The 23,037-nt window shown below is 42.0% G+C and overlaps 1 protein-coding gene across 2 annotated transcripts in view; it reads left to right on the top strand.

Annotated features, from left to right (window-relative positions):
* Nucleotides 1-11,250: 11,250 nt before the first annotated feature.
* Nucleotides 11,251-23,037, top strand: part of LOC118780796 (zinc finger protein 704-like) — a 40,157-nt gene continuing 28,370 nt past the window's right edge. For both annotated transcript variants that reach the window (XM_036533488.1, XM_036533489.1), the window contains exons 1-2: nt 11,251-11,708; nt 12,784-13,028. In XM_036533488.1, coding sequence (XP_036389381.1) covers nt 11,415-11,708; nt 12,784-13,028 — 539 coding nt within the window. In that variant the 5' untranslated portion in view covers nt 11,251-11,414. The remainder of the gene's footprint in view (nt 11,709-12,783; nt 13,029-23,037) is intronic.

Raw genomic sequence — 23,037 nt, forward strand, 5'->3', positions numbered from 1 at the left:
CACAGAAACACTTGTATGCTTTCTGCTTGGCAGGCAGACCTCTGTTCTTGAATGAAAAAATACACGTCATAAGACAATTATAATTGCTAGCTACCGCTCATTGTTCTGGCAAATGAATGACTTCCTTTATATACTCCTTTCTCTTATACATTTATGCTGTTCCTTTTGCATGCAAGAATTGCATATGTCCAGGAAGATTTCTCATAAGTATTTCATTCGTAAAGTTGGAGTTGCAAATTAAGGGGTAATAGAGATCCTTATGTTTTAAAAAGGTTTAAATAAGGTTTTCATCAAAGTAATTGATAAGTATCCTTAGCCTAGATGTTCAGACACGGAATAAAACATGCTCGACATGTTCAGTATTGTATATGATCCATTTTAAAGAAAATAAAAATAATAATTATTTGAACCTCTTCATGTAATGTCATCTGGCAGTTTACAGGATTGCCAAATTTTTCTTCTCTTCTTGTTGCATTTCTTTCATTGGTCTTAATACTATTGTAGCCTTAAGAGGGTATCAGTAGAAGGTGATTTTATTATCCCCATCATGTCAACAGGCATCCAGACACTTTGTTAAACTGCACAAGCTCTTCTCAAAATATTTTAGATGCTGGGTATTTTATTAATTGTGTAATGTACAAGATGCCCTATTCAAATCTGAATGTCTTTTTTCATTACTTATGTGGCATTGCACTTCATTGAGAATGAAATTACACGCCGTGAGCGGGCACAAATTGATGCATGTAAGCAAGCTGCTTGATTGCCAGTGGGAATTTTAAATAGCATTTAGTATAAGAATTTATTCTGCTCCGTTTTATCACTACATGCATTTGATACTTAGATCTGTATTTATTATAAGAAATACTGCTTGTGACTCTTCTGTATAAGAACACTGATATTTGCTCAACAAAGTAATTTGCATTGAAAGAATTGCTCTTTCTGTTCTTTTTGCACTATATAGACTTGATTAATTAGAGTCTTATTTTTGTCCATGTAACATATGAAGATATGGGATGATTTGAAATCCAAAATATAAGAAAAATATCACACATATTGTTCAGTGAAGAAGTGACTGCTTATGCTGGAATATATTTCATTTATTTTCAGTTTGGATATATATGCAATGCATGTATGTATTAGTATTTTATTACACATATAATTTTATAATGTATTCCACAAAATATGCACTGTATTTTGAATTGCATTCAAAATGTATTCTTCACATTTTTCATATTACAGTATATTTTATAAATTTCATATCATATACGTTTTTCTGAAGGGAACGATCAACGTGAAACCAGCACTGCAATTACAAAGTCATCATGTACAATTTGTGTACAAACTGCCTAACACACCATGAGCCAATCAGAAACACTGTGGCCATGTTGAACGCTTGTATGCGTAATGAGCGCTTTTGTATCCCTTGGCATGTGGTGACAGAGAGCAGTTTTCTTCAGTGGAGTGGACAGTTGGCTGACTCTCGGTGTCTCTGCCCTTCTCCCATAAGGAGACAGTCTTCATGGGTAACGGAGAGCAGTACATATGGAAGCCCCCGGAGGATGATGACATCAGCATGCTGCAGCAGCACCAGCCTCTGAGCATGCCCCACGGGGAGAACGGCCAGGGCCACACGGCCGCTGAGGTGGGGATGAGTGGGTCGCGGGATGGGGGATGCGCATTGTGGTTACCATTTGCCCTACGCTCCTGCACTCCTGCAGCTGATCTCACACGCTCTCTTTCTGTCATAACAGTGCAACCCTATGAACTTTCCCTCTTCCCTCACATCTCCCCAACTCCATTGGTCAATTTATGTTGGGCTGAGGATACATTTTTAAGTCTCATTTTGTATGTTGACTGACTCCCAATCCTGATGTGGACTAAGACTTACTGTTGCCATATGTTCCTGTTCTACATGGCGTCACTCAACCCATTCCTCATTTATTTTAGAGAAAATATAGAGGCTGATTTCGGTATTGTTTTGGGTTGTTAAAATTATTTTCAGATACTTTTGTCGACCACTGTGGTTGCAGGTATGAAGTTATAAGGGGCTGTTATTTTGTTATACATCTGCATATGTGTCTAAAGAATACAAGTATTTCACTGGAAGTTAGGTTTTACAAATTGGAAGACAGAGGACTGCTCAGTGTTAATGGCCAGTGGAGAGCTTTTGTCAAACCTGAGGTGATGTGAAGCCACAGGACATTTAATCTTGGGCTCCTTTTCATGGGAGTGCCATGTCTTATCGAGTGAAGAATGATCTTTTCATTGTTTTGGTAGTCTTGTCGAGTCTCGGGGTGAGGGGTTGAGGCTTCTCATCAAAAAAAAAAACAAGCGAGTGAAGAAGGCTTCCAGCTTTAACTGGCAATGTTAAACAATAACGTGCAGTTTGAAACACAACAGTGGTAAGTGATGAATTATTATAATTACAAAGATACTTATAGATTTATAACTTTTCAACTGAGTAGTGAGATTAGAGATGTCAGTTTAGGAAAAGGTTGGTTGTGTGTGGGTATGGGTGCAGGGGAGCAACTGGGCAGTGCAGGAGAAAGACCTGCCCTCTGCTCCTGTGAGAAAAAATGGAGTTTAACCCATAGATATCAGAAAACAATATTTATCTGTGTTTGACCCCTGTCCTTAGAGTTTGCGAGTGACAGGTTATCAGCCGTCCAAGTAAAACTGAGGACAAGGAGCCCTGCTGGTCTTCTGCGTAGGCATGCCAGGGCATTTTCCTACACACTGACCACAAATGCTTTAGCTGTCTAATTATTATCATTACAAGGCATGGCACAAATAAATACAGCTGTTATGAGTATTCATGGTATTTGCTGAGACACGTCATTCACGCACAGAGCCGATTCAATGCATGAGGAAAGCATTTATTGTGGTGAAGGTGGGTAAAATAGTGTTTTGAAGCTTTAATGAGGGTCAGTTTGCCACCGCCTCTCTAGCGTGCAGTACAACCTTCACAGGAGCCAGCCAGCTAACAAAAGAGCAGGTTGTGAGGAACGGCGACAACAATAACAACATCTGAATGGAAAAAAAAAAACTTTCTCAACAGCTGCCGCTGAGTTTCGAAACACCCATCATCTTGTGACTTCCTCCCTCAGCAGCCCACTGGAGCAAACTGTAAGCCGTGAGCGCTGTTGTTTATCAAAAGGCCTAAAGGGGGAGGGTGGGGGGTGGGGGGGGCAGCTCTCTCAACCTTTTTCCTAGGGGCTGTGGTTTCAGTGAAGAGCCAGGGCTGCACAACAAAACTCATCTTGATATTGCAGTCAAGAGCACCGTATTGAATGCGCTTGGACCGAGGTGAGAGACAGAAGCTTTGGCGAAACAGCCACGCGCTCTGATTCTCTCACTAAAATTGTGAAGATGTGGTCCCTGCTCCCACCCCCCTAGATTTCCTCACATTGTCAAATGAGCCCAGTGATCTCTGAGGGGCTATGTTCTTTTGGCGAGGTGTGCTAAAAACTCACCCTCCTTTGCATACTCCCACTGTTGAATCCCGTGGACACTGCAGTACATTGAAATCATAGTAATCCTGTGCTGGCCAGCTAGATTAAGCTGTTTTACAGATGTGCAGGCAGAGATTACCTGGCGCTGGGACTGAAGCTGCAGCAGTATTTCAGGAAGAGATGTTGACAGAGGTGTGATTGTGGTCAACATGGCGGTGTCCCAGAATCCTGTAGTTCAGGTTAATAAAGAACCTGGAGGTATCGTAGATGAGTTGAACACACACATAAAGGGTTGAATTTGCAGCTTGCATTAGTGTATAGTTTATTGCGTATTTGTCTAAAAATGCTAGGAAAGCAATAATAGTTCAAATTGTTGAAGCCTATTTAACCTCTTGTTCTGTTTATGAACCAATGAAATTGAAAGACTAGAAAAGGAAGTCACAAAGCAGCGATTTCTCACTACATCCAGGTGGGGGCTTGAAATAATGTAACTGTACTTAACTGTAGTGTAACTGAAATGGCAACGGCTAAATGAATCTGGAGCACAAGCCATCTAATAAATACACATTTTACCTTGAGTGTTCCCTTCATTTCTCTGGGGTGTGGTGGTGAAAATTTAACAGGCTTATCTGCTGCTTAGGTAGTGCTGGTGCAACCCCCAGCCAGCTCTGGGAGATAAGAGCATTTACACTGGCGGCTGGATGCGGGCTTACTGAACTGGGTCAGCTTTCTGGATGCAGCTGCAAGGCTACGGCCACCTCACTGATATGCACACACAGTGCACAATGTCTTACAGTACAAATATCAGCTATGATAGTAATTCACCTGAGTGGCAATGAGTATCCAGTACATTGAGTACAAAATGGCTCAAAATACACTTAAGAGACCTCATCATGAAGTAATCTACAGTAAAACTTTACAAATGAGTTTAATGATGACCATAAAAAGAATATGTAATCAAATTAATTATTTTGCCATTGAAACATTCTATTAAAATTCAACTAATGTCTTAAACGTGTGGGAAATGTTAAAGAAATGTTAAATCATGAATGACTTTGTAAAGCTGGTCAACATTGCACAGATTTTTTGAAACATTTAAGTGTTTTTTAAGTGTTTCATTAGTTCATTTTACCACAGCAAGCACCACCGTTCTTCAGTTTCACATAAGAAGAATTAAGACGTGAACTATACAATGAATGTTGCCAATAGTTATCAGTGTGTTACTTTTTCTTCTGCTGGCTGCTTGTCACTCCTGACACAGTATGAATTGTGCGTGGAAGTCAAGTTACATCCCATGCACAACCCCCCAATTGTCTGACTCATGTAAATACATTCTTTGTTCTGGATTATTGCGGCATGTTTATTATATGACAGATGAATACCACAACTCCTCTTGGCTGCAACGAAGGGAACATATTACCCTATTGATAATTTGATTACAGTACATTGAATTATTCCCCTGCTCACAGGAAATGTATACTGAGATGTATAGTAATCAGGTACAGCGCATAAGAACACACAGCATGAAAAATGAAATTAATCCAAATTAAGTTGAAAAGGATGGAATTGAATCAAAAATATTTTTTTCCTGGAATTTTTTTTCATTCATGGCAGCATTTCTCTGCTACTTTATCCCACTAATTTGTACAGAAATCAAATAATATTCTCTTCAGATAGTGGTCTGGGAGTGTTTTCTTATGTTGATCTCCATTTTAGTAAAAATAAACAATTGCTGAAGTCAAATTTTTAAGTCTTTTTTTTCAAGATATGTAGACATGTATATTTGTATATGCTCTCAAGGAACGGTGCTCTCTGATCTGCATTTTAAAGTTTACATGTGTTATTTTAGGGTGCAGGCTGCATTTTTTTAATTAATATTTTTGCTACAAATATGTTTCCAGCCATAAAATGCATTGCTCATGCATATTTGTATGGAAACTTGAAGTTGAAGCTTAAGTACTATACATGCATAAGCAGCCTTTCCACTAGCACATGTTGCCACATATGGGCCCATTTAGGCCCGCCATTGCCTTGACTTCTATGTTATTAGAAATGTTTATGGCAAGATTAGAGTGGATGCGCTGTGCCAAGAACAGGAGCCTTTGATGGTCCTCCACAGCTGCAGACTACACAAGTGGGTATTCCCCGCCATCAACCAGAGCCGTTTACCTCTAACTTCCTTCCGTTATGCCTGTACAGATCTGTTCGTTAGTATTGTCAAAATGTCTGGGAATAAGGATGCATTGTATTTTTTGTCCCGTTCTGTCCATGCAGTTCTGTCTTGTTTTGCTTTTAAAATGTGGAAACATTTTTTGATTGAAAGCGTAAAAATTGCTGGGCCTAGGCTCATATCCCCTGTTGTAAGCTGTTTGTGTGTGGTGATTAGTTACAGTAATCCGGCCATTGCCGTTTTGATTTGTTTTGCAGATCGCAGAAATGTACTCCAAGGTCTGCAAACCTACCAAGAAGAAGCGGCCCCCGACATCTCCACCGCCAACCCGGGAGACCAACGGGCACAGGAGCCTGCCGCGGCCTGCGGGGGGCTCAGAGGGCTCGGCGGGGTGCGACACAGCGGCAACCCTGCCATGGGCTGCAGGCGTGGGGGGACACTCCCTGGAGGACCCCTGTTACGAATCGATCGGGGACAAGCCCTTTTCTGGGGGCGCGGAGGAGTCCGATCCAGCATACGAGACTATCGACGCCAACTGGAAGCGCGACAGGCCTCCCAATGCGACGCTGAAACCCAAGAAGAAGAAGCAGCCGCAGCAGCAGCAACAGCAACAGCAGCAGCAGCAGCAGCAGCAGCAGCAGCAACAGCAACAGCAGCAGCAGCAGCAGCAGCAGCAGCAGCAGCAACAGCAGCAGCAACAACAGCCACAGCACTTACCCGTCAAAGCCCTCCCCAGCGAGAACTTCTACGAGACCATCAGCGACGTGAAGCAGGGCATGCCCAACTCTAGCACCACCACCATCTTCACCTTCAATGACGGCATGGAGATGTACGTTACAGGCCTATAGAGACCTGTGTTGCTTCTGCTAAAACACAGTCTGAATCGAAGCCTAAAACTCATGACATGCATCCATTTTGTTTTTTGTTTTTTGTTGACTTCTTAAAATGTTTATTTTTTATAAAGAGGCACCTCCTTAAAGTGGACTTTCACTGGATAGAGTTTATACTATAGTTGGTGATCCCAGCTGGCCTTCACTATTTAATGAGTAGTCCACTTCACTGTCCTGCTAGTCCCTCGCAGGGAATCAAACAGTTTTTACTCCCCCACAGTAAGTCCTTTTGTGGGGTATTGGATTACTGAGGCTGGTACAGTGATGACCGCAAAATTCATTTTCAGAATGAATTCAAATGTCATGCTTTGGTAATGCACAAGAGGACAAAATATACGGTTTGTTTTCTGTTAATGCTTACATTATTTGAACAGATGTTCACATGCCTCTCTTATCTACCTTGCTTGTCACCCAGAGGCAAACAGATCAAACAGGTTTTCTTTGCTTCTGTAAATAATGCTGTCGCAGAATATCCATAGCTTTGTTGTACTGTACTTCCTGATGTAGTCAGCACAGACCTGGTTAGATATGGCCTGGAAGAGACACAGTCCACCACCAAAATCCATTTCTGCAAACACATACTTATTCTTCATACCGAAAGTCTAAGCCAAAAACAGCGAGACCTCCAAGTGCCGACCAGGAAAACATTCCTTTAGTCACCGACATCTTGCATGGCAACTTGTCTCCGCCCACTCCTGGCACTTTCATGCAGGGCAAAATGATCAGGCCTCACCACATAACATAGCCTTGAGGTGATTTTCCATTGTGAAAGGGACTATGGCTGTTGCAGTCTGGAAGCATGGCCATTCGGTTGGCCTCTCCCAGCAAAAATAAAAACGGTCAATATTAAAAACGGATTCTTTAGTGGAGGCAGTTAATGTGTCGTTTCTTTTGGGCGTAGTTAACATTAAGTTTTATTGCTGTTGCATTGGGGAATGGGAATGCTTTAGGGCTATGGCCGTATTGTGCAAAGTGTAGTAAAGGTTGTTTGTCTTACAGAGCCTTTTTCGCATGATTATACCAATGCCAAGACTCCATTCCAGCATTCTGAGCCACAGTCTCTGGGTTTGAGTATTGATGGAGGGAGTAATCCAAAGAAAACAGAGTAATGAGCACAGAATTGCTAGCAAGAGTATTTGGAAGCTTTCTTCTTTTTCTGGTTGGCCTTCAGCACTCATTCTACAGTAAACAAATGCTTTCCCATGTAGCACAAGAAATGTGGTATCAAACTCAAAAAAAATGTATTTGAAGCTAGAAAAAGTCTGGAACAACATGAAAAAACAAAGCTCAGGGAAAGTAAACAAATGCTGTATTTGGAACAATTAATATTCTAGTTACAGTGGTCCTCTTAAAAAGAGTTACATGACAAAGTCATGTTTTTGAGTTCCAGTTGACCCTGTGACACCTTACTTAATGTTATAAATGCACTTAAGTTTCTATACACTGCTTTTTTTACATAACTGAAAAAAAACATATGACAAAAGCCCTAATCACTGCCAAGCATAAATGTTTTACTTTTTCGCTGCACTTACCCTGCTTGAAGTTGCATGCATTAAATTTTTTTAGTGTGGTACCACATTTTGTTATGATGGCACAATGTCATTTCATCTCAGGATTGGTCAACTTGACAGCAGGGGTTAGGACAGTTATACACAGGCTCAGAATACTAGGGTATATTACACAACACCAATAAAGGGTGCTGTGAACATGCAGCTAGTGGGTGAAGGGGATGGTGTTTTCCAGCACAGAGCATAGGGCTACAGGATGAGCAGGCCAAAGCAAGGAGCACTCCCCCGCCCCCTGCCCCCACCCTCGCCCCCGCCTGTGATTAAACAGCATCCTTGACACATGCTGCTGGGGGAGGTGGTCTGCTCCTCATAGCCTCCTTTCCTGTTCCTCCTATCCCCACATCCATCTGGTGAAGCACAGGGATGCTTTGTGCTGCAGCTGCTGATTGAGGTCTTTGATGTAGCCCTTCTGGGGAAACGGGAGGTCGAGCCAACCCCCTGTTTCACATCAGCTCCAGCAACAGCAGCCGTAATGTCCAAAATGACAGAGAGCTGACTTAGAACACAGAATGGATGCTAGCAACCCTGAGCCAGAGAAACACTTTGTTCATTTGCAGTCTCCTACTATGTCACCTGTAGGACTAGTGAGATTTTTGAAAAGGTAAAACTGCATAAAGAGTAGGACTAAGGGTATCAGAAGCCCCATTCTGGGCAGAGCACAAGAATGTTTTGAATACATCTCAAATGTCTTATGGGGTAAGATATATATACACACATATGTGTATATGCAAAAACAGACCAAATATGTTTAGCTGCATCTTTATTGCATATGTTTTGCATATTTGCTGAGGCATTAAGTATGTAACATTCTAAAAAATGAATCATATTCTTGATGTTGTTTGAGATACAATGACGATATATTGTTTATTCATTTTATTGTGTTCAGAATGACTTGTTGGTGACAAATTGCTGTTGGTTATCCTGTGAGATATGTGTATCAGAGCACTTACCATTTCAGGTGTTTGTTTTTCATTTCAGCTATGATATCCCATATTTAAAAGCAGTTATTTGAAGCGCAACTGAAGTTGATGTGGCAGCTCCTGTATATTATGTAATTGCTAATTGATATCACAGAGTTTACTGTAAACAAGAACAATATGTAACTGTGTGCTAATCTGCAAAAGATTGTAATGTTTTATAAGAAATATTATTCATGATAATGTTAAAGTCAAGTTTTTACTTTTGTAATAAAGTAGCACCTCAAAAATGGATATTAATTCCTATAAAGCCTCAGGCTCTGTTGACAAACTAAAATGTGCTATGTGGCCCGTTTCCCTTACAGACTGCTATTAGGATAAGTGGGGAAGTTAAAAAAAAAAATATATATATATAGTCTAATGTCTAACTCTTGGGAGAGGTGCATTAGACTGAGTCTTGTATATTTTACATGGGGTGGAATATCTACACCAAATTACCAAAGCTATGCATCTCTTTTAACACAGTTACAGTTCAGTATGTAACTGACACCAAGCCTCGCCATCAGCAGAGTCAAACATGTAGGCTACTCCACATGCCCGCAACAAGTTGTGCAAAGGTGTGGATTAAAACATTTCTTGGATTTCAGGTTGGCTGCACATCTACGCGACAAAAATGTTGTGATAATTGTTTCCACACTTTGACGGCTCTCTGAGGCTACTACAGAGGAACATTTTTCTGTAAGCAAGATTTTAAAAAATCTAGTAGCAGGTTTGACAAACTACGGCTTCGTCTGGGATAGTGACATATAATATGAATGACATATTGAATGAATGTTTTAGCAGCAGATTCAACCATCCGCCTGATATTTATATTAAACAATCTCGTTGAAGTATATACATGTTTTCTCGTACGACAGACAGACATAAAAGAAAAACAAGGCAACGTGCAATGTTTTTCCCTCAAAGAAACGTTTTCGGCACTCGTTACATAAATTCAACGCGAACCAGAAATACTCTCACAGACAGATGAAGTGAGCAGATCTTCCAGGTTGTGTTTTAAGTGATTATCTTAGATTTCGCTTCGTTGCTCTACGCTAGCCTTTTACGGTAGCCTGCTTCGAACAGTAAAGTATATTCATATTTTCAGTTGCGGGATTGAGTCTTAGCGATGCAACTTGTCTCAACGAGTTCATTATTGCCTCAAATGGCGAACTCTTCCGGTTTAGGTTAGAGGCAGTTTTGACGTTTGGTATGTTACTGTATGATTGTGGCATACTAACTACAATTGGAGCCATAATTCAGAGACCAACCCTTCGACTTTATTCACTTTCAGTAATTTCAACGACTGGGAAATCGCCGTGTTGATCCATTTTAACGCACACCTTGGTGGTACTTTATGTCGACAGACAAATTAACAATAAAATTGTATATTGCAAAATGCTCTCACAAAAAATCGCTGAGCTTTCCCTAGCCTGTCGGTCACTCTCTGTCTCTCTCTCTCTGTATATATTATGTAACAGAATGGCGGTTTTTCTTCGCTCCAACTATCTCCTGCTCTTATCCAAAGACAGGGCGGAGCTGCGCTACGAGAAAAAATGCACGTCCTATATGCTTTTTGCGAATGTAGCTACTTAGGCACATCAGCAAGAAATAACAAAATGTTAAAAAATATCGATGAATTCGTTAATATGAAGTGACATTAATACTTTGGACATTATATGTAATGTTTTGGAAATATGTTCGAAATGGATAAGGTGCAGGAGAAAAATGCGCTGTCCGGCCTGCTCGAACAATTCACTAAAAGCTTACGCCGATAATACACTACAAGCGGAAATGCTCGCTTGCAATGTATATGTAAGAAAACTGATGCTTTTAGAATGTTTCGACACAAGGTTTAAGCAAAAAGGTCGTTCATATTCTCCATCGTATATATTCATTTTTAAAATAAGGATTTAAACGTAGAAGTACACGTACTTCTGCTTTTTTTTTCTAAACCGGCCGGCGAAACGCAATTGACACACCTCCACAGTATTCGGAGAAAAAAATGAGAAAATCATCCAATCAACGGCTACTTTATCATGGCCGCGTGCCAACATGGAATGTTTATATATACAGTTGGCCAATAGAACTGAATGGAAGGCGGAGCCCACGGAATCTCGCCTAGCTGCACGCGCAGAGGAGGGGGAGGGGGCGTGGCATTCTTTTAGAGGAAAAAAAGCAAAACAATCTTTTCCCCCTGACCGGCGGCTTTTAGGTTGTTAGGGTGGTAGAAAACCATCTTGGTAGTAGTGCGACAACTCAAATAGTTCAAGTAAAGGCAATCCTGTTAAATGTATTTTATTTTTAGCAAGTTCAGAAGCACTAAACTTTATAGAAAGCTAGTTACCTTTCTTTAGTCCCACTTGTCCTGCCTGATCATGAATTCCAAACGTCTTCTCGATAAATCGCCGGCTGGAATAAGGGTCAGTACGGCTTCGGGTCAAGCCGGTAACAACCATCATGCAGGGAACAGCAAGGCATATGGCAAGACTGTTGGAGCAGCGGACTGTGGGGTAATACTGGCATGCAAGAATGATCCATCCACGGGAAGCTTTTTATATACACTAATGTTGGACGATGGCACTTTGAAAGAATACCCCAGCGGAGATATCGGTCAAAATGGGATTGCTTTGACAACGTCAGGGAAAGAAAAACACCTCGATTCGAAGAAAGTAGGTATTTGCCAAGCCAGGCCATGTGAAATTGCACCGTGCATGCTGGAATTTAAAGCGGTGTTCAGTGGCAAGTTCTAATAAGTAAAATGGTAAAGTTAGATACTTGCTATCTATTTCATTCAATTCAGTTAAGTCAGGTGTTGGAAGACAGTGTTTCTGGCTACGTCTGTTTTTTGTCGTCACACTTTATTTGCTAGTAAGCTACGGTTAATACTGTATCACTAGGTCGCTTCATGACTTGCGTGGCAATGTCTGGTTCCACCTTTACTTAAGTTTTGCTCGTGTCAGTTGTGTATAGTACACCGAAATTAATTTATTAAGATGGCGACTCAATGCATGTTCAAAGTTTAAAAGGAAAAGGGGGCTGGGACTTCTAACCAATATTTCCCCTCCCCCATAGCTATTGCGACGAGCCTCTTGTAGAGGTAATTAGGCCCCGCTTCTGAAAAAGAAATAGCTACAGGAGGTTGTACCCTATGTTATTTGGTACAAACTATTGACTGTTTCACACTGTTTATGTTAAATACCATGAAGTGTGTTTATATTGGAAGGGTGGGTCTGTTGTCGTTTGTTATATTTTGTATCTGGCACTGTTTGTCGACGATTAGAGATTGGGTTAAGTTGAACAAATAATTAATATAAGGAAATCCCAGACACCCGTCCGAAAAAAACATTGTATATGTCTTTACTCAATGACAATGGCAACAATAGTTAAACATGAACGCATTTTTATTCCCGTAATGCTTGCAGTAAGTGAACGAAAGTACATTACCGGCAAGTATGCACGTACTACCTGGATACTAAGAACACGCATAAGTCTGTACATGTTACAGTGCTTGGTATAATGTTGCTGCGCGACACGCCCCCACTTTAAACCTACGCTTCTATAACTGTAAAGATCTGCCTCCCAACGTAAATGGAAACATATATTTATATCAAAGGCTGCTCCTAAGCACACTCAGCACTAAAATGCTTTCTTGAATTCCTCAGGTGGTAAGGTTATATTATTTGCGTTCCGATTACATTCATCTGTGCTGTGGGTGCATGAGCGCTGAAAGTTGTTTCCTTCCAGACAGGCTGCAGTAGCTCGGTGGATGACAGAGACACGGGGCCGAGCGGGGTCCAGAAGAGAGGCAGTCCTACATACCGCCTGATTGTCAATGGGAGAAAGCTAGATGACCAAACACTCATGGAGGGCAGAGGTTTAGGGAGACGTGCAGAAGACTCAAAGAAGGACCCACTCTCTCTTGGCCCAAACCCCTCACCTGAGGAGCGGTACCAGCACACCTCCTCACACATCCCCGTCCCACGAAACAGGTATGGACCGGCACAGCACCCTGGCCCATCTGAGAGTGTAGTCATTGTTTTGTCTGTTATGTCCCGCTGATGGTTGCTCGTTGGTTACTATGTAGTAGTGGTACATTAAGGGGAATGGGATGTAGTCAAATTTGATAATGATGCGCAACAAATATCCCAGTGTTACTGAATCATTCTAGAGTCTGTGAACCATCCCTGATCCGTATGAGCACAGAGGGTGGGAAGGACAGACAACCTGGTGCTTTCTGACATTAGCACAGTTGCCAAAACTCAGTCGGCATGAATTTAAACGCTACACTACTATGTTTATGAGCATCAGGATAGCAAATATCAGTAAAATCCTAAACCACATTGTACCCTAAAAATGTAATCAGTACATTTCAGACTGCGTTACTTTCTGTCACAATTTAATTTTGAAGAAAAATCTTGGGAAGTTGTGGTGAAATGTAAAGGGGGGCTTCAGTTTTCATTGTTAATTATGTTGTTTTGCATATTTAGATTACTTTTCACTCTGATGTTAGATTAAAATTGACTTCCATGATGTTGCATTATCAGATTCTTCAGTCTGCACCTCTGATCGTTGTCTTGTAATACCGAATTGTTGCAAGCCTGATGGCATAATCTCAGAAGGTACGGGAAAGTTAACAGATGTGGGAAAAATAGGTTGTGTTCACAGCTCAGCCCAAACACACGGAAAGTGAATCTCTCAGTGTGCACTTCAGCAGAATACTCCCAATTCATTAATTCATTCTTTTTTTACGAAATGACCAGTGCAAAGTTTCCCAGTTGACCGTGATGGTGCTCCATCACTTCAGTAGACTGCTCTACCCTGGGTAAACAGGGCCACCAAGTGCCTGCAGTTGTAGCCTGGTGTGGTAACAGTCCTGTCTCTGAAACACCATAGCACCTGTCATGCATGGAGCAGCGTACGGTTTGTCATGTTGGGTTTCTGCTCCAGTTGTACTTTAAGCTTTCCACTGAGTGTTTTGAAATCACTTCTAGTGTTGTGACATCCCACTTTTGTGCTTCGAGTGGTCTGAGCTGGCAGGTTTTGCGCCGGAGTGGCAGACCTGGGAAAAGAGGTAGTTGCTATGCTTCCATTCGGACAGACGCCCGTTTTTCCTCCTGGTGGGCTGAAGAGAATGGAGAGTGAGGCTATAGTCTCATCTCCTCGGTTATTGTGTCACGCTGATAATGTTGGAGACGATTCTCGATCACTATCTGGTTAGGCTGCACCGGCCCACGCGCTCAGGGACTGACCAAAGATCAGTGCAGGGGCTCAGCTGCAAATAGATGAAATAGATTATGTAACAGGACCAAGCTTTAAGTGTCTCTGTTATGCATGCTTGTTTATCTGTGAGAAGCCTTGATCAGTGTAACCTCCGTCACTGTGTGGGAGACAAGGGCGGCACCAAAAAGCAATTGGCCATTATTTATCTTAAAATTTAGCTGAGAAACACTTTTGTGGCAAGGTGCCAACAAAAGGGCACTTGACAAGATCCAATGCCATTAGGTGATCAATGGGTAGATGTGATGACATGTGAATTTCTTTCGCTTATGAACACATCAGGCTTTCATACAGTCAGCGATGTATGAAGAACGAGGAGTTTCAGGTCCTTGGGGAACATGCATGACTGAACACGTTTACAGTTCTGCGCTCAGACGGTGTTTTTGCATTTAAAAGGCAGTTAACGTTCCTGTTGCATGCCCTTTCCGCCTTCCATCAAGCAGGATTTAAAATGACTTCCCCTGTTAACTAGTGTGCAGGATAACAAGGATAGGGAGATGTTTTTCAGGATTATTTGAGCTTTACCAAGCAGTAAACTGGTATGTATTGTTGTGCATTTTTCACCTTCACCCCCTGCAGGTTGACTCCCTTAGAGTCAATCAGAGACTGTAAATGGCAAGATCGGTACAAACCCACCGGAGCTGACACTGGAAGAAATATATGCTAAAAAGGTTGTAGGGATTGTAAGTGCAATCTCATGCACTCAGATTTGGTGTTGGTAAACCAACTCGCCCCTTTTACCTAGAAATCCTGGTGTCATTTTTCCTTTTCATCCTCCGATACCCATATTTCTACCGTAGAGCTGGAACCAGGCTGGCTCATTTAGTTTGGGTTCTGGATGGTTTTCCATCTTTTTTTGGACAAGCTGACCCATGTCATTACTACTGGCAAGTAGGCTGTGGGTTGAATGAGCAATCTGTGTAACTATACTGGTAAAAACTAAGAGGAGAAAAAGAAAGGAAGGAGGAACTTGCAGCTGTCATTCATTGCAGGACACTGAAATGTAATCATGCTGTCCAAGGTTAACAAGCTTTGGCTGCAGTTTGTGCTAGCCTGCTTCCAGCTCTGCAGTGGAAAAGGGGTATAATGGGCTTTGAAGAAGTTTGCCAGGGTGATTATTTCCTATCTCTGGCAATGAAGAAGTCAAAAGTCTAAAATCCTGAATTCAGTTATTTGTATTGTTGAACAGTGAGTTCTGTACTTTGAAAGGATGTGTACGTATCAGGCATTAGACAGTTTAAATAACAGGCACACTAAAGGTTTGTGAATTCATGCAAATACATTTCACAGATAGGCAAATTGTTCTAAGATGTCGGTACACTTGGATCAAATATGTATTTGTTTAACTTATATACTTTAGGATTTTTTAACAAATGATGCCTGCGGCACCTGCTTAATATATTTTGTATTTTTTAATGTTTGATGGTCATATTTTACCTTCTTCTGTAACCTCTACCCACCAGACATCTGCCATTTGTGGTTCTCTGGCATGCGGGGATATGGAACCAGATGGATTAGTGTGCTAACGGTTGTCTGTTTTTCCTCATTTTGTTGATAATCAGTATGATGGTGGCAGTGTGGTGTAGTGTTTTAGGAGCTCACTCTGTGACCTGAAGATTGCAGTGTTGATTCTCATGTGGGCCACTTTACATCTCCTGAGCGGTGCACTTGAATCATTTCCATAAAAATGCCTTCCCCTACAAATGCATATAGAAACACAAGCTATATAAATCATTCTTGGTGAGGGAATCTGTTAAGCAGATAAACAGCAATGATTAATTATATTTCAACGCCGCCTTTTTGCAGTAGACCTCAGCTTTGAAGATGCCTCTTCCAGACAGCTTTTGCACAATAGTTGGTTGAGAAAGGTTTGATCAACTGATGCTGACCTTAAAAAAATTGTGCATTTTTGTTTGTGTGCTTCTGCCGCTGCCCTGACTTTGGGGAAGGAAGTTAATTCACTCCGCGCTCGTCACACATACATTCAGTCTGTCAGGCTCTTCCCGAGTCATATTGCAGCAGGCCGAATAATGAGCTCCTCTCAAATGTGTAATTTGCAATGTCAGTCTTTTAGAAATGCATTTTAGATGCATTAAGGGAATGACCTGAGCACAGTAGAACAGAGGGACACTTCTGTATTTTTCTGCATCTTTTAAAATTTTTTAAAGGTTTCCACAGCACACGTCTGATGAAATTATTGCAGCACTTTGAAGTCAATATTCGTTTTAGATGAGTGTGTAATAGTTACAACATCAACAGTTGATTTGATTTAATGTTTGTGGTAGATAGGTGCCTAGCTCATGTCCATAGACATGACTCACAGAAAATATTTGTGGGAAGCAGAAATATCATACAGGAGGCCTTTAATGAGAGTTCTTGTCCTGGTGCAGGGGTTATGTGGCCAGCGAACAAGTCCAGACATGCTTCAACCAAGGAAGTCAACACAGTCACGCCTCCTCATACCATTATTGACGTTAAGAAGTGTATTTGCTCCAGTACCTTTTACCGCTGTTTATGATACTGCAGTTTTGATAGTGGAACAAAAGAGATGTCTGTGAAAAGAGGCCTATGGGCTCAGAACCTTTCACTGTGGACCATCCTTTCCGGATCGCTCTCACATTAGCAGAGTGGATTCTAAACCCGCCAGAGCAGAATTAAAATCGACCTAAATTCGCTTAATGTGACCTCCGGTTGCAGAAGATTGCTTTTCCATTTCCACAGCGCAGACATTAAACAGAATTGGCCAATGAAAGGCACAAATTGTGCTCTATAGGCCTCAGCCCCCAGGGAAAAGTTTGTGGCCCCCAGTCTCATCCAAGGGATTAACCACATGGTAAAGGTCATAATACCCTCCCCCAAGTAATGTCCCCTAATCTGGAACTCATTCACACATAACATTGCCCCAAACCCCCTCTGCCCCAACGCATGCACAGAGAAGCTGTAAGAGCCTTTTCATGTCAGCTTCACACGTGTCTCCAAGCACATAAGAGGTGCGTCCCACCTCGCTGTAGGGCAGACAGCAGTTTTTTGAAGAAGTGCAGTCATGGCAGAGTCAGAGTCCACCGTGTTCTATAGGTATGTGTGTGTGTGTGTGTGTGTGTATATATATATATATATATGTATATATATATATATATATATATATATATATATATATATATATGTACACACACATACATACACTTTACCTCTAGGTTTTTTCATGCAATATTTATTACTGCCTGTGCTTAAAAGCATGGATGCTGGCACAAAACTGCTCATCCAATTGTGTGAAGAAACAACAGCGAATTAAAAATGCATGGACGGGACGTGACAGTGCGCACTCTGAGTTTCGGAGCCATGCAACATCATTTTTGTATCGATGGAGAAGCTGGAGGGCTCTGGGTGCCAGGCCAACGGGCAGGCTGCTCACTCGTTCACAGCGGTTGCCTGTTGTTTTGGATTGAGGACTAACATTTTTAGCCTCGAAGTACATTTCTCAAGACTTTCAGGGGACATCCCTGCTTTTCTGCTTTTCTGGTCTGAAACTTCTGAACCACTGTTTTTTCAGTGCAAAAAATAACAAAGGAATTTGTGCGCTTGGGCTAACCACATAATTGTGGCCAGTTGTGAAACCTGACATTTCATGATTTGATCATAAGCTTTAGGACCCCCAAAATATAACTGAAATGCAAAATAAAATCACATTTTCTGGTTTTCTGCATGCGTTTAGGATGTGCATACATTAGGCTGTACAACAGAACCAATAATACAAATGTAGTTTGGGAGCTCTAGGTTTATGGGCACATGGTTGGATGACTTTATTGCCTCTGGTGCAATGTGTTGCAACACAGACAGAAATGAGAAGTCAGCACATTTGGATCTCACTCTTAATAACTTACAGATTATTAAAGTGTGCTACCAAGGATGATGATTGGGATGATAACTATAATGCTGATAAGAATGTGTTGGTTATTTGCCTGTAGCTATTAGACTGCCTTTTTCATGGTAGGCTTTTCCAGGGTTAGTGTCTGCACACTGAGATTAATTTGATGACTGTTTTGATATCGAAAGATCATTGGTGTGACCTTTCCTTTCTGACATCTATGCTAAAACAGCAAAGTGTGCATATCTTGGTGGAGATAGAGTTTGCCCTAAAGCACGGATCCAAGATCAGTGTTTTTCTTCTACATAAAATATGGCTGGGTTAAGATTGGGTGTGGCAAAACTAATCCAGGATGGAGACGGCCCTGTATCTCAGGTAAAGGAATGATGACAAGGAATCAGTCAAACAGTCAATGGTCCATGGGGGATCCATAATAATCCTGCACCCATCTCTGAAAAAACAACACAGAAATTAACTTGATTATTTCTACTTGTTTTCCCAAGGAGAAGTAGTGTGGACTTTGCAAACAGGCTGTCATAAGTAAGCCCCACTGAGAAGGACTTATTATGCATTTAAGAAAAACATATGTCAAAACACAGGAGACATTATTCCATTTGGGACGCCTTCCTTGATCTCCAAAGAAACACCAGTACACAAGAAATGATATTTTACTCTGAATTTAAACTGGAAAAACAAAGAATATGGCTTTGCTTGATTGATCCTGGCAGACTTCCAATGATGTGTGGTACTAAGAGAACAGACCGATCAGCTGGAAGACTTGACTGAACAAAAAAAAAAATCAAAATATGTTATAATAAGCACTCAGTTGTTTTGGAAAGTCGGTAAACTACATGTTTGCTTTACGCCGTCCTAAGGGGGAAAAGTCCATGATATTTGTGTTTCGATTGGCTGTCTAGGACTAAATGCTTTGAGCTATTTTTGTTCAGCAAGGGTCTGTTGGTCCATGTTGTAGAATTTCCTGGTTGTAGTAATTTAGAGGTAAACCATGTTCTGTAAATTAACACCTTCTTGGTAAAATTGATTCCATCAGAATGCTTACTTTTTTTGCATTCCATGTGAAAGAAATCAAAGATAGTTGTGGCTTTTTTTGAGGGTTTGTAAGTCTGACACATAATTTGCTCGTAAATCACGGACAGTTTTCAGCACCTCACAGAAAGCTGTGAAACCGGTGGATTCCATTTCAGAACTTTGGTTCATCATTGCAGCCACCAGAGGAACTGTGGTCTGCAGCGAGAGTGGCATTCTGACAAAGTGATTAGCGCCATAAATAAAAGCACCGCGACTTGCTTTTTATGAGCATTTGTCTACGTCGTTAGTGGTAGAGTACTTCTGTCTGTAGCGTTCTGCGTGATGTGGTGGTGCGGCTGACTGTGAAAGAGAACGCACACAGAGCCCTGCTTAGCTAAAACTGATCTGAACCCTGGCGCTCGCTGCCTTGTTTGTCTTGTTGGGACCTTGTTTGTGTGTGCGTGTGTGTGTTTCAGAGCGGGAGAGGGGTGGGTGAGCCTGCTTTCAGAGTCACAGCAGCTGGAGTACGTTGACCCAAACCTGGCGGCCGGCCACTCAGCCCTCTGACAGGGAGAAGAGACGTGCTGCGGCTCTGTTAAATAGGAAACGTCTTGTGCAGTGCCATAGAATGTTTTATGAGTCCCGTAACTGTACTAATGTGCTTATATAATCCATAATAATTACTGTTGTGACAGTTATAAGAGCTGTAACTTCTTGGACTTCTCAGTGCAGGAACAACTGTGTCCGGTGTCTTATATATGGTGCCCTGTCATGTCTGCCCCTCCCCTACTTGCTGTCTTCCTTTTCTGTCCTCCTCTTTGTCTTAGGTCTCTCTCTCTTTCTTTGTTTTGTTTCCCAGCGGGGGAAAAAAACAGGTTCGCAAAGCTTGCCTCTGTTGTGAAGGTATGACACGTCTCCTCAGTACATTTGGTGTGTTACGATACTGCAACGATCATGATTTTTGTTTGAAGTTTTCTTTCCTGGCTGCGGGTATCCAGTCTTCACCCAGCAGGTATTCATTTTCAGCATGCCAGCAGTTATATCCCAATGGTTTTGCGACTGTCGGACTGTAAAAAAACAAAAAAAAAAAAGATACAGGAAGTAATCGTCACTGGGCCAGCCTGGGTTATCACGGTGTGAGTGCTTCCAGGACGGCGCTTCTCAGAACTGGCAGGGCCACACCACTTTACTCGAAGGCCTTGGGATTCAAAGAAAGCTGGACAAATAGTTGAATAGTTCAGTGCCTTGGGCTCTCAAGTGGCTCAGACGGTAAAAACATTTACTGTAAGTGAAGACTGGGCCCCATGACCTGGGTTTCAAACTGCCCATGTTATCTGCTGACATTGAATGGGAGTCCTCATGGCAGAACAAATTGGCTTTGTTCCACTTGGGATAGGGGTGGGTAGGTCAGCTGGGGTCCCCTCGTTGCTCTGCTCACAACACCCTGGGACTTGTGTGGCAGCCTGTGTGTTACTCAGATAGTGTCCAGGGAATGCACCCATCTTCTGACAGTTTTTGCCTCCTGGTGTACTGAGGGACTTGTGTGCAAAGTAGCCTCGGTAGGTGTGTGTGCGCATATCAAAGGATTTCACGTGTCTTTCCCCAGTCTCCTATGTGGGTTCAGTGGTTGTTGTTGCACTGGTGATGAGCTTAAATACATAATTGGTGGTGACTAAAGTTGGGGCAAAAATGGGGAAAATGCAGAAATATAAGTTAAGATATATTGCATTTTATTATATCTATTTAAAATACAAAAAAGAATTCAGTGGCAGCAGAGTTCCTGCTCTGAAGCAGACTAGGTCTGGGAGTCCGAGGCTACAGCCCCAAATGTTTTATGAATACCCCCGAATCTCAAAAAAAAAAAAACTTTTTTTTTTTTTTTTTTTTTACAAAAATAAGAATAATAAAGTAATAGCCCCGAATCTATTCATCTGTCATTCTGACCATGCAATAAAGCCCTCGAAAATAATATGATACTGTTGATCAAAAACACAAGTACGTTTTGGGTCCTCTGTGTGTCATTCAAGCAGCAGATCTACTTCACACTACTTGGCATGCACACATTTACTGTGGCACGAGAGAGAGAGAGAGAGAAAGAGCGTGCACCCGTTTACAGGCCTTGTCATTGTTTGGCATCTGGTGGTAGCTAGCTAACTAATTCACTAAGGCAAGACTTGAAGGCTATGGATGTAAGAAGGTTTTTCGAAAAAGGCAACGAGGCGCAAGCGAGGCTAGAGGAAGAGTTGTCTCCTGTTGCTGAAGCAGCAGATGAGTCAGGACGTGAGAGTGCCACTGTCTCATCAACAAGCTCAGGTTTGTGAAGAAGAGGGCTCTTTAGCTAGCTAGCTAGTCTGGCTCAGGGGTTCTCAACGTTTTTGTCACAAGGCACACCATATATGAAAACAAGTATTTCCAAGGCACACCTTTACATATGATTATAGCTATGTAAATCATCATAAATAAGACTAATTCCAAGGCACACCTGGCCAGCTCCCAAAGCACACCAGTGTGCGATGGCACACAGTTTGAGCTAGCCTGCACTCACTGTGATTTTAATGTGGAACATGGGCTAAGCACAGAAAGAAAGTGGGATGATGGGTAGCTAGCTAGGTAGCTACCAGGCTACCATAGTTCACTTTCAATAGCAAGCAGAAATGTCAAGCTAGCATCAGGTCATTACATGCTTCCATTGCCAGCAGCAAGGTAGGCTGCTTATAATCACTTATTATTATGTTTATTATTACTATTGTCATTATTATAATATTAATATTATTTACAAAGTCAATTACTCCATCGTCCTACAGGAAAAAAAATGTGTCTCCCATCTTATATTCATTTTACTCTGAAATAACTCGAAAATGGTGCAATTATCGGGTAAAATCTAAAGACTTGTGGGCTGGGCTAAGCCCCCAATGTTTCCAGATCCTAACAACGCCTCTGGGCTGCACCATCCTTGTAAGAGCTTGATCGGGGTGTAAATTATTGTGCCACAAAGCAAGGACCACAGAACAGTGTCAGCCTTTTGTTCAGAATGGCGTGGGACTGGATTGGAGTTGGGTAAGATGATCCTGAATTGGTTGCTGGAGTCAGGAAGTGCCTGGAGCCAACTTCTTGAGCGCTTTGGACAACTCTTGCAATAATTCTGGGCCCTTACTGCTCATCAGTCAGAAATTCTGTCGTGCATTGTGCATATGTCCTCTTTCCTCTGCCGGGGAATCAACAGGGCCGTTACACTAAATCTGCCCAAATCCGTACAATATGAGGACCCTCTTTCGGCATGAGGGAAACCCCTTGGGGCATTTCCCCGCACTTTCTGTAAAGAACACATATTTAATCATATTTTGCAGGTTTCCTGTATCTCAAAGCACCAGTATGCTGAACAATGCAGTGCCCACTTGGGGGGGGGTGGTGTGGTCAGTAGGTAGCAGTGCTGGGGATAGCTGTTTTGAGTTCAAGTTGTAATGTGCTGGTTGACCCAGACAGAGAGCCCTGCCTCCAGCTCTCGAGGCCTGGCCTTGACTGAGAGTGGGGCTGAGCATATGCCACTACCCTCCCCCCCTCCCCCTCCCCAGTTGGATTTCAAATAAACACGGGTATCCATGGCCGTTCTCCTGCGCACATGAATCACCAGGAGAAGCCTGATCAAGGTCAAGCTGTGCATGCGCGCACTGGCTGTGTCTGTCTGAATCTTGGCGTTGGGTTTGCTGGAGGAAAAACCCACTGCTTTCCTGATTTCAAACACACTGAGGGGAAGTGTGTTTTTTTTTCTCTTGTTTTAATTATTTGTTTTATTTGCGTGGATTGGTTGTGGTCTCCAGCCCATGTTT

The sequence above is a fragment of the Megalops cyprinoides genome, chromosome 7 (genome assembly GCF_013368585.1).
Source record: "Megalops cyprinoides isolate fMegCyp1 chromosome 7, fMegCyp1.pri, whole genome shotgun sequence".
NCBI lineage: Eukaryota > Metazoa > Chordata > Actinopteri > Elopiformes > Megalopidae > Megalops > Megalops cyprinoides.